The following is a 12,549-nucleotide window of genomic DNA, read 5'->3' as shown; positions in this document are numbered from 1 at the left end:
CATAACCTTATCCGTCCTCATATCACTAACGTCACCCATCGTGGACATGCTCTACATCCCAGCACATTCTTTGTGTCGTATTACGTTTTTTTGCAATGGTACAAGTGAAGAAGTACAATCTGAGGAAAAATGGCATTATTTTTGACTTCCACCTTGTCCATTAGAATAAATTGTTACATATTTCACTTGGATTTTTAAGGGAACAAAGAAAGGAACTATTTTTTTATAACTGCCAATGACATATTATCCATTAAATAAATAACATAATATAATGCTGTCATGAATGCAGTAAAATGCTGGATCTCAATAACCAACTGCACAAAATATTGTCTCGGACTAGTGTTTGTTGTCTCAGACCCTTATTTACAGAAAAGAAATAGAAGGAAACATACGTGGGAGGGTGGTAGCGTCTGCTGCAGCATCACTGTGGGTCTATTTTTTATTTTGTTGTATTTATTTTGGAACTAAGTTCAGATCTGTGTCTGTGTTCACATGCCTTACTGACCAATACATCAAGGCAATGGGATGTCATCTTTACACCAATATAACACCTGGAAGTGTGGTGTCTGCTCCCCATCTGAACTTGAAATGTCTGATAAAGCCTCCAAGTCTTTTACCAATTTAATAGGTGAATAGCATGCCAAGGCAGCACAAAAGACAGCTCCTCAGAAAGGTTGTGAGCGAACGCTGTGAGGCCACTTGTGACCGAGCCATTCAAGAGTCAATACAATTGAAAGTTGAAAGCAGAAAGGGATCAGAAACTTGAACCCTCATCCCTTCTAAATGTTAAACTACTGCTAAGGTCACAGAAGAGCAGAGGATGACTGTGCTTTTTCTTAGAGAGAGAGATAAATAAGGGATATAGGGAGAAGAAGAAAGGGAAAAAGAGAAAGAAAGGTTGGCAGAAACAGAATGAAAGATATGAGTAGAAAAAGATGACTTGGACTTTTACCCTGCTTTACTAAAACATACACACTACACACTTGACAGAATCAAATCATCTTTTGACTTTGCCCACATAGAATTTAGTAAGATTTAGTTCTACCAATATAGAAAAACATAAGAAAAGGGGGCAATGAGGGAGGGATATGTTGAGACAGCACATAAAGGGGAGGTAAAGAAAGTAGAGGGTGAGGGAAGAAGCTGACGGGATGTAAAAATGTAAAAAGATAAAAGATGGAGGACGGCGAGAGCGAGGGAGAAAGAGAAACTAGGGCACAGGCGGGAGGAAACGGTACGCTGGTGTTCTTTAAAGTTGAGCCATCACAACCACTAAATCCCCAACGCTGCCTGCCAGGACTCACCCTGCCTCATCCCCTGGTCCCATCACACCTTTCAGAGCTTCACTCCACACCCATCTGTCTCTCACTCTTTCTGCTCCCTCTGTTCTCTTTCACTAAGTTGTCTCCTCTTCAGCGCACAGCCTCCCTGCTTTTTTTTTTTTTACCCGTCGCCATGCTGGGTGGTAGCAAAAGAGTGAAGCGCTGCATTCATTTATTCATTTCCTTACCCAGTGCCGCTGACCCATTCTCTAGAGGCTACTGTTATGACTGGCGGAGGGGAGCATGTCTACACTTTCCTCCGTTCACTTGTTCTTGCCTTTTTGTGTCCCAGAAGCCGGGCTGTCACCCTCACTTTTAGTGCTTCACACTTTTGTGGGTCATCGTCTGTTCGAGCCTATGTTCCAAACTATTTGTCTCCGTCGAACAATGTTCACAAACACACACAAAACATTCTCCATTTTTCTAATTTGCAGAGTCTACCATTTATCATATTGTTCAAAAGTCATTTATAACTGATTTATTGACCACTTGGAGGCCATGGAAAAAGTCTGTGAACATAACACACCGACATATTTCCACCTTTTAAAGTGGCAAACTTGTTAGCAAACAGTTGCTTATTTACACATCCAGCAGGTATGTCTGGCCACCAGATCATTATAAGTCAAATTTCCACTCTGTCTTTAGCAATTTCGTAGTCTATATCAACAACGTTTTTAATTTTTCAGGATTGTCCAGGTGCCGCCGAAAATTCCGCTGGATGTCCCTCTTTTTGGCGGATGTCCGTTACCTTCCTCTTTCTTTGTGTTGGCATTCTAAACTGGTGGATTTATGAGGACTATGGTTAACTGCTCCTCAGGTCTCTGCAGGGTAAATCCAGACTAGCTAGCTAGACTATCTGTCCAATCTGAGTTTTCTGTTGCACGACTAAAACAACCTTTAAACGTACACATGTTCCACCAAAACAAGTTCCTTCCCGGGGCTATTTTTGCAAAGGCACTGTTGCTCTGTCTGGCGCTTAGCACCACCCATGACGATTGTGACTGGTTTAAAGAAAGGCCAATAAACAGAGCACGTTTTTCTCCCATCCCGGAATGCTGTGTGGACTAGCTGTTTACCAGTTGCTAACTTGGTCTGTCTGGCAAATGGCATGCAGTGGGTTTTTAGCTTCTTTGCTTAAAGCAGCTGATGAGAGCCCTGAGAGTGAAGTCAAATAATTAAATTTCTAAAACAACAAGTTGGAAGATGCTACTAGACTCCAGAAACTAAGGTGAACTTTAGATTTGAATTTTGGGATTATTTTCTGTGGGTTCGTCAATACAAGCGCCAACATTTCACATACAAGTAGTCATGTGATCCATTATGAATATAAAAATATATATTAGAGCAGCTTTAATCAAAGTAAATATTTAAATGGTGAATCCTGTGTGGCCGACTGAATAAACCTTTTGGATAATTGAAATCTCTAAATACTCATTCCTCCCTCATGTAGTTTCCTTTAAGTTCCTTTCTGTGGTAGTGTCTAAGTGTGAATCCACCCAGCTGCATCACGTAAAAAAGCAAGTTTGTTCTTAGTCAGCACATCAAGGTTAAGTTTGAATATACTGGGACACATCATGACCTGAAACTGATGCTTTGTCAGGATGACAAGGCATCATCCCGTGTTGCACTCACAACAGTGCAGCACATCGTAGACATCCTCTATATCATAAGACAACAACATGTATGATGAAACTGTTGCAGCATCATTTCACAACACAACTAAGGGGTTACTGAGGTACAGCATGCAGTTTTAAAAAACACCAAAAATTCATCACCAGGCAGACTCCAAACAGATCTGAGGTTGTGCAATTCAGTTGCAAAGAACAGTAAAGGCATGTTTAGCACACAGTAAGGGGATATCAAAGCGGTGAAAGGCATCAGATTGTACATTTAAAACATTTCCAGCTAAGACCTCTTTTAAAAACTGTGAGGGTGAATATGAATAGAAAATTTGGAATGTGCTATTCTGCACCCTTCTCTAACCGTATGCAATATTGAGAAATGTAATGCATGTATTCTCATATCATCGCCCTTTTCCGGTGAATTCTCACAAACTCTTATGTTATATACACTACTGGTCAAAAGTTTGGGGTCACTTAGACATTTCCATTCCACTCCATTCCAGACAGAATACCAGCTGAGATCAGTTGCATTGTTTTTTTAATCAGGGCAGCAGTTTTCAGATTACATTATATTCTTACATAATTGCAAAAGGGTTCTCGACTGTTGTAGACAGAAGTTGCGGATCTTTAATGCTATATCTACATTGCCTATTATCAGCAACCATTCATCCAATGTTCCAAAGGCACATTCTGTTTACTAATCTGATATCATTTTAAAAGGCTAACTGAGATAACATTGGAAAACCCTTTTGCAATTATATAAGCACATAATGTAATCTGAAAACTGCTGCCCTGGTTAAAAAAACAATGCAACTGATCTCAGCTGGTATTCTGTCTGTAATGGAGTGGAATGGAAATGTCTAAGTGACCCCAAACTTTTGACCGGTAGTGTATACCTTTAGGGAATCAGTCATCTTGCCAAATTAATGGCAGGGAGCCTTTAAAGAATATTTTGCCAATGTCCGTTTCCTTCCGCTTTCTTTGTGTTGGAATTTTATGGTTTTATGGACTATGGTTAACTGCTCCTCAGATCTCTGCAGGGTAAATCCAGACAGCTAGCTAGACTATCTGTCCAATCTGAGTTTTCTGTTGCACGACTAAAAAAACTTTTGAACGTACACAAACAAGTTCCTTCCCGAGGCAGGATTTTGCAGCGGCTCTGTGCGGAGCTTGGCGCTGCCCAAGACAACTGTGATTGGTTTTAAAGAAATGCCAATAAACCAGAGCAGGTTTTTCTCCCCCCAGCAGGAGGTTGCGGTCCTCCCGCCACGAAAACAGTTTCTACCCCCCCCGCCAAGGCAAGTTCCACATAAGCAACTTACTGGGGCAATAAACTGAGAAATGTGTCGTTTATGCTCCACTGTTTTACTTTGATGGTAAAGTGCTATAATGGTTTCCAAAAGCTCCATCAAACACAACTGACATAACACAACTGATGAAACAATGAAACAAGAGTGCTTCTTTGTATCACATGATGTAAAGGGCCAAACCAAATGTCCTGAATAAAAAGTATGAAAGTGCAGCCCCACTCCAGCAGAGAACAGTAGCACTGTTGATTTGCCTAAATGTCTAAACTCTGCTTTCACAAGAAATTGCAGTGATTCATTCATTTGCTTCTCTGGACAGTTGACCTTCCATCATGTGGGTAAAAGGCACCTGCTCTTTTTTGTCGTCATACTGTACAAAAACACATGGTCTATTTATGATATGCTGTTACACAGGCTTCTTTTAAAAACACTACACAGTGTTAGCTGTACAATGAATTAGCTCTGTTCTTTTCATCTGTGTTTTTTCGTGTGTCATTTCATTAGTTACATTCACATTTGTCAATGACATCCTGGATGTGTTCACTGGCAGTCTTTGCACTTACAACATGCAGTTTGCACCATTACTATAGAGCAGACGTTTAGATGACAACATCTCCTCTTAGTCAACAGGGAAGTGAGAAATAAACTGCGGTAGTCAATCTTGTTACTACACCAACACTGGTAACAAGTTACCGTATAGCACTCTAGTACATGTTGCATGCCTATAAAAGAGTATTTTAAATGCTTACTGAAAGCTGCCACGGCCAGTATGAGTGTGACCACAATGGAGATCCAGGAGACCCAGAGTGCCTTCTTCCTGTAGCTCTGAGCCTCATGGGGCTTCAGGCGCATGCTGCTCTCCAGGAGACCTGCAATGAGACATAAACTTTGTAACAAGGGCAAATCTTTTCCTCTTTTTGTCTATGTTTTATTGTGTGATCATATCAGACAGCCAGAGGTTGCATTAGTGGTCATTTGACCTTTTCCAACACCTATATGGGATAGGAATAACACTTTGACATCATGAATAATCAAATTCATTAAAAGAAAAGTTAAGGTTTGTGTACTCATCTAGGATCCCAAGAAATGCTGAGCTACAATTTCTGCTAAGTATGCTAAAAGTTGTTTAAATTCAGCATTTCTAAACAGAAAATTCTGGATTTTGGATCAATTCCACAACAATGGTGTAAGGTTAACGATTACTATTCAATTCAATTCAAATTTATTTATAGAGCAGTTGACCAGAGTGCTCTGTCCAGGGTGAGAGGGATCAGCTACTATGCTATATTATCATTTGAAAAAAACATACAAGACGCAAAACTGACCCCCTCAAAAAACACATTACAATGGCCGTGCCATAGTATCCTAAAATGTATCCATGTTATTGAATTTCATAACATTTAGGTTGTGGTTAAAAGTAGATTTCCAAAAGGGTATTTACACTGTTGGAGACAGCGACTGGTCCCAGTCCTCCATGCTATTTAACACTGTACGGACGTATCTCTATTTTCCTCAATGCAAAGGGAGGTCAGAGGTCCAGCTCTGCTAGATGAATGCTATGTGTTCATAGAAACATTTTGCTGTTGTACCAGTTACAATAAATGCACTGCAAGAGGCCCAATAGACCCACCAATGGCTATTCATGTCAGGATTGGAGAGCAGGCAGCAGGGGAAGGACCCAAACGCAGTTGAGGACAGGCAGACTGGTACAGCTCAATGATTTATTAAAAGAAAAAAAAAAAGGCTTACAGGTAGAGTCCAAAGGCATGCAGGCAGCCAGGTAATAGGCAAACATAGAGCAGGTAACAAAACTCCAAAAACAGCAAAGCAAAGATGAACTGATAAGGAAACAAAGGAATGCACAGACTAAATACACAAGTGGAACCAATCAGGGCAGGGCAGGCAATTACAAATGCAGGAAGTAAAACAAGACATGACGCGTGAGAAGTGAGCCTTCAAAATAAAACAGGAAACAGACTTTACAAACATCATTACTGTTTGGAACATGAATGGAGCCGTTTCTTCCACCCCATGCATCATTCTTGTTAGATAATTCTTCAAACCTTCCAGGAGAGCAACATACCATTGGGGATTTGCACTGAGGGACATTGTGTAATGCCTGAGGACCCTTGTTATACTGCAGATGACAGGTCTTAAGAGAAACAGGGACAGCTTGTCCAGTTCTACTTTCTTTACTGACCTTCACAGAGTTAAACAGATCTCCAAGAGCAGCCACCGTACATCTGTATCAATCCACCCTGCTGAGAACTCCCAGCTAGAGTACATGATCTGTGTAAAGTAGTCCCTCAAACTAATACAAAAAGCAATTAGGAAATAACCTCTTTAGAATATAAAATTACCAACGAAACCAATCAAAGTATATCAAGTTTACAAAATAAGTCAACAAAAAATCTATCTTTTGCTACCATTGACTTTGAGAACCAACCGTAATAGCTTTTTGAAGGCACGGTTCCCTTCTAACAGACTATTCTATTCTATTCTATTCTATTCTAAACAGAGAAGGTGTTAACGCAGAATGCTCCTCATATTCCACATGCATTTCCGAATGGCTTACAGTCACAGCTCTGTGTCTGGGTGAGAAGTATTTGCCTGAAGCCACAGACAAAACATCTCAGATTCCAAACTACCTCAAGCTATTCCGTTGTCATGAAACGTGAGGCTGGCTCTGCAGATTCATGCAGTATTTATAAGCCTGAACTTTTACATCCTTTTTAAATGCCATCAATTGTTATTCTATCCAGAAATGTGTCCCAGGGATCATAGAGTCATAGAGAGGGTGTTTCCTTTTCAGTCTGCAAGTTTGGCCACCAAAACAGGCAGATAGTTGGAACCAGTTAAGTTGAAAACGAGGCTATTTTAACTTTTCGACCCACTGAACCAAATGTTTTGGACACAATGCAGTGGACGTTACCTGAATATTTTCATTCAGGAGTAGGCTATCTGCAGTCAAAGGGCTAACTGCATATTTTGTAGGTCTTTGGGGCTAAACGGAAAAGGTTTAAATGGAATTTCTATTGAGCAAAATAGTTTGTTTGTCTTTTGGAAATTGAGGTATTTGTGGTGCATAAAACTCCTGCTTTGGGGGCATTTTCAAGATTGTGCACATGAAGTCCAAAATGCTTCCACAAAGTAGACCTCCACCTCTTCTGCTCTCCCTCCTTTTAAAAAAAAAAAAGGAAAAAGAAAAAACAACTGAATCTCCTTGAATATTGCAGAAACCTCCACTCTCTGTCTCCAATGGGACACAAAACTAGGTCATTATTGTTAATAATGTAATGTAAATATTCAATTGTAAATATTTGTCAGGGTGCCACATCACTTCATCTACAGGAAACCTTTGAATAATTAAAGGAGAACTCTGGTGTTTTAGTATTACACTTCCATAAATGTGGGGGAACCACAAAAGACTGATTTGAAAGAATGGTAGAAATCAAAACAGATCCTGACTTTTAGTTCCTAGTATGGGTCAAGCTCCAAAAATGCAAGATTCTACATTTCCCATGATGCAATCAATAGCATCTTTTTGTTTGGCCCTTCCTGTCTTGTGCATGCCCACATCTCTCAACTCCACAAGTCTGCTTTGTAATGCAGGCTTTCTGTTAGGAAGCCCAAACTGAGCTGCGTTTAGAGACGTTACACTAAATTGTGAAATTATTTTTTCTGAGACATGACAAAGCTCCCCCACAACCACAGAAGAGATTATACAACTGTGCTAAGGAGTGATCCCCATGACTTCAGAATTCAACCTTTATGTGTAAAATCAGTAGAGTTTTAAAAAATCCCTTGTAGAAAAGCTTATTGCTGGAGTAGTACCTGGTACAAGTGCATTACAGTACCCTTTGTCTAAGTACATGTTGTACCCCTACCATTTATACCCTCAGAAATACAATCTTGTATCCCATATGAGAAAATTGTCCTTTTGACAAGGGTATAATCATACCTTTATTTGATATATGTTATTATTTTTCTTTTCTTATTTTCATTTCTCTAGGGTGGCCAGTTCACCATGCATGCAGTCCTTGTTGTTAACTCCTGTTTGTCTAACAGTAAGTAAGTAAGTAATTACATTTATATAGCACTTTTCACATTTAAAATCACAAAGGGCTTTACAATAAATTGGAATATGATAAATAAAAGACTAATAATAATAGTAGTTAGTAGTTAATAATTAGTAGACTAATAAGAATACAAGGAAAACATAGGTACATAAAATCAGACAGCCATAAAAGCCCTTGTCTAACTAAAAGCCTGTTTGAATAGTCAAGTCTTCAACTGCTTTTTAAAAGAATCAACAGTGTGGGTGTAGACAGAAAGAGACATTGCAGACAGAGCGTCCAGAGGGAGTTAGTGCCACTAGGATATGATCACTCACCAGCTTCCCACCAGTGAACCCTCCGGCAACTTGTATCTATAACTGTCAGAAGCTACTTTGAATCCAAGGGCATATAAAGGTAAAAAGGTATGTGCTGGGGCCCCTTATGAACCTGTTAAGATGCATCTGTAAAGAAATATTATTGTTTTGGATGCCAAAATGTACAGCTCCTGTACATGTGTGCCAACACGGGAAACAAAGATAACCAGTTTGAATGTCATTGGTTAAGAAATCTGCCAACTAATGTAAGCCTCCTATAGCTTTACTGAGAAACCTTTTATGAGCAGTTCAACTTGATCTCTCTTCTCTTGCATCCATAATTTTCTACATTCAGCGTCATTCACATATTGAATTCATTACAACATGTTGTAGTTGTCATGAAGAGGACAACAAACAACAACTTGTGCTGAATGGGAGCTGCAAATGTGCATGCATGTATTGTAGGCTACATGGTGGTGTTTACTATACGTGTGAAGGAGGCAGTCACATGGAGCAACATTTAGAGCTACGGGTTATATAGACTATATGACTATCACGTTTTGACTTAAAAAGCATGCAAGGCCAACTGAACGTTGGGAGATCCATTGGCTGTGACAGGCTGACTAATTGCAAAGAAAATGTCTTAAAAACCCCTGACTGGACATGCTGTGATAATAATACCTTAAGGTGCTAGGAGCCAAAGGGATTTTCGATGAACAGGAGTATTGTTTCCAGCCGAGAAATCGTTAGATGCCATGTGAAGCTGAGAAACACTCAACTGAAAGAACATTCATTTTGTTCAAACTATTTTAGCTAAACTATCTAGTGCGTGTGTGTGTGTGTGTGTGTGTGTGTGTGTGTGTGTGTGTGTACGTGTGTGTGGCAAAGGAGGAAAGTGAAACAGCATGGTTGAATCACTTTGCTCACATGATCTCTGGCTGGGGATCAGACAGAAGGACCTTTACCAGGCAAGGGGGTAGGGGAGGGGCTCTAATTAAAAATGGTAATAAGTTGCACTATGGGCAATGAAGGATCCAGTGTTTTAGACCCATATGAGGGACTAGAAGTCAGAATATCTCTGACACTGTTGCTTTGATTTTTCAACCATTTAAAAAATATATTTTTCTAACAAGTTACCAGACTTTATGGAAGTGCAACTCATTGGAGTACCCCTCCCTCCTAATGCTGTGTTCACACCAAATGCAAAGCAAATACTGTGCATGTTGCGATTACATAGGCTACAAAGTCAATGCAAAGAAGCAAATATACACAAATTCGCACCGGGCGATGCATCGTTCGCGTGAAACTGTATCGCGGAAGCCTATCAGTGTTGAGATTCTCCTAACATCCTGAAGTTGTTCAGAAATGTCGGCAAATCACTGTAGCTGTCGGTGGGCAGCGAAATTCTCCGAGCTGTGTGCACCTCCGGATGATGCTATGTTATTTCGGCCATGGTTGATGACGGAAAGAAATGGCAAAAAGAAACATTGTTGGTATCTACATGGGAGCCTGGCTCCGCCCTCCTACGTACTTATGCTCAATTTTCATTTTCCTTCAGTACTCCGTCTGGGTTTGCGGTATATTCTTGGGTTTTCTCCGGCCAAATCTTTACCTGTCCAATCAGCGAACAGAGGGAGTGGCTGAGAACGTTGACGTTGAGGTTGTGTGCTAGTTTGAGTTGTAGTTCCGTAATGGCGGCGGAGAAAGAAGAGAGCGAAGCCATTTGGTCTGTTGTGGCAACGCTGCCGAATATCCAGAAGTTAAAGCTCGAGCAAGAACAATCTTTGCTGAGTTGTGTTGGTGGCCATGATGTTGTGGCCCTCCTCCCCACGGGGTTCAGGAAAAGTTTGATTTTCCAGCTCGCTCCGTTAGTGGTGAAGGAGTTAGCTAAGGCGAACGCCAGCGATGATAAGCCGACGTCACGACCAAACGTTAGCTATTGGTTATGGCAGATCCAGAGTAACTCTGGGCAGATCCAATAGTTTTAAACTTCAAAAGAGTACCCGCCTTCAAGGAAGTTAACACTTGTCAGTGAAGAGAGGCCAGACTCTCTGTACAAATGAAATGTACCAGAGTCTGGTAGGACCAAGCTATCTACATGGAGCCCTTTCTACTCTCCAGCGCGTCTCGTGCAAACTTGTGCAAACACAGCATAAGAGTTAAAAATCTGCCAACTGAGCAGCGTGTTAAAGCCATTTAAGAAATGAGAACACTCTTAACAATAAGACACACACAGTTAAATGCATCTTTCTTACGGTAGATACAAGGTGGATACTGTAGGTTGATTCCAGCTCTTAAAAAAATAGCCAAATTAATTATTCAAGACATGCTTAAATATATTAGTGTCATAAGCTACTGAAAGCTATTTGTCAATTATCCCTTGAAATCAGATCCAGTTAACATTCATGACATTAAACAGGCTTGGGGTTTATTGTATAACTGAGGCCCTGGTATTATCAACTGTGGAATGTTTCACAGGTTGTATGCATATTAGAAGATGAATGGGATTACATTAAAAGTCACAAACACACACTCACATGCTTAAGCAAATGCACTCCTAGGGGTTTGGCATGCATGTGACTGGTATCAGAATCTAGCTTTAAAGCAGGCAGAGTCTGTGTGCGTCATGTGTGCATGTTTTTAAGGATCAATGGAATTCTCACAGGCAACTTTGTCCTCAGAGCCGTGTCATTTTTTTTAACTATGCACCAAAATGATGGAACTCCCTTCCCAAGGCTATAAGAGATGCAACCTCCTGTGTAAATGTTTAGACCAATTGAAAACGTATTTATTCAGCAGTGCTTCTAACTAATTGTCACTCTTTGCACTCTGTTCGTTTTCATCATGGTTAACATGTTTTGTTGTTCCTATGCTTTCCCATGTTTTATTTTGATCTTTCACATATTCTATTGTTGGCATAACTGTTGTGGATATTTGCTGCCTCTGTTGTTTGTTGCTCATTTGATTGCACAGTTTTATCACACAAGTGTCTTTATTTGCCTGATTTTGTTTGTTTTGTGGTTTCTCACTTTGTTGTATAGCACTTTGAGCTACACTCTGTTTGAAAGGTGCTATACATGAAGTGTATTATCAATTATTAATATTGAATGAATGAATGAATGAATTAATGGCTTTTTAAAACAATATTTTAAGCTTTGAATTCAACTTTTGCTTGACTCTAACCTGAATCCTGCTGATGTAGGACTATCATAAATTATTCAAATGACAGCAGAGTAAAAATACCTCACATGGATAAAAAAAAAAATACCCCTGCCATCTCACCAGGGTCCCCGTTAACACACACACACACACACACACACACACACACACACACACTCCATGCATGCCCATCCATAACTTAAAAAAAAAAGCAGATCCAAACATAGATAGAGAGAAGTTACCTTCTCCCTCCACATTGTCTGTGATTTTCATCTCCTGGGTCGTGGTGAACGCATCGGGCTGGCTGGGGCTTTTGGCTGACTGGTGATGGTTGTTGGTGAAGCCATCTGGGGGGCACTGGCCGTTCCGCAACGCAGCCGAGCTGGGATCCACTATAGTCGGGTCTGGGACAGGGTAGGACTCTTGGTTGGCCGGGTCCGTCATTGTTGTAGTTGCTCTTTTGGTTTCAGGCTCAAAGGCAAAGAAAGATGATGATATGGAAAAAAACGTTCACGCTGGTTTGCTAAGTGCACCAGCCATCCAGCGCGTCCATATGCCACCGGTGTCGACTCAGATGCGCAGAGGGGGGAGAGGAGATATGGCGATAAGAGAAGATGGGAGATAACGGACTGATCTCCCCAGCATCGGCAGCGAGACAACTCCCTCTAAACTCTACACCCTGCGAACGAGGAACAGCCCTGAAGCGTCAGAGTAAACAGCGGGTCCGGCGGAGCCACTTAGAGACAGTTCAGGGTTAGATGCGTCGA

General features: G+C 40.7%; 1 protein-coding gene across 2 annotated transcripts in view; it reads right to left on the bottom strand.

The window, feature by feature from the left end:
* tmem163a (transmembrane protein 163a) overlaps positions 1 to 12,549 on the bottom strand; it is a 73,960-nt gene extending 61,411 nt beyond the window's left edge. The window contains exons 1-2 of one of the 2 annotated variants that reach the window (XM_078263275.1): positions 12,025 to 12,549; positions 5,001 to 5,120 (exon numbers count right to left, since the gene is read on the bottom strand). In XM_078263275.1, the coding sequence (XP_078119401.1) occupies positions 5,001 to 5,120; positions 12,025 to 12,226 (322 nt within the window). In that variant the 5' untranslated portion in view covers positions 12,227 to 12,549. Of the gene's footprint in view, positions 1 to 5,000; positions 5,121 to 6,000; positions 6,085 to 12,024 lie in introns of those variants that run through there. The other variant, XM_078263276.1, reaches the window with a different exon arrangement.

Source organism: Sander vitreus, chromosome 11 (genome assembly GCF_031162955.1).
Source record: "Sander vitreus isolate 19-12246 chromosome 11, sanVit1, whole genome shotgun sequence".
In the NCBI taxonomy this organism is placed as follows: Eukaryota; Metazoa; Chordata; class Actinopteri; order Perciformes; family Percidae; genus Sander; species Sander vitreus.
Note: the sequence above shows the minus strand (reverse complement) of the source record. Positions and strands in the feature narration are given on the sequence as shown.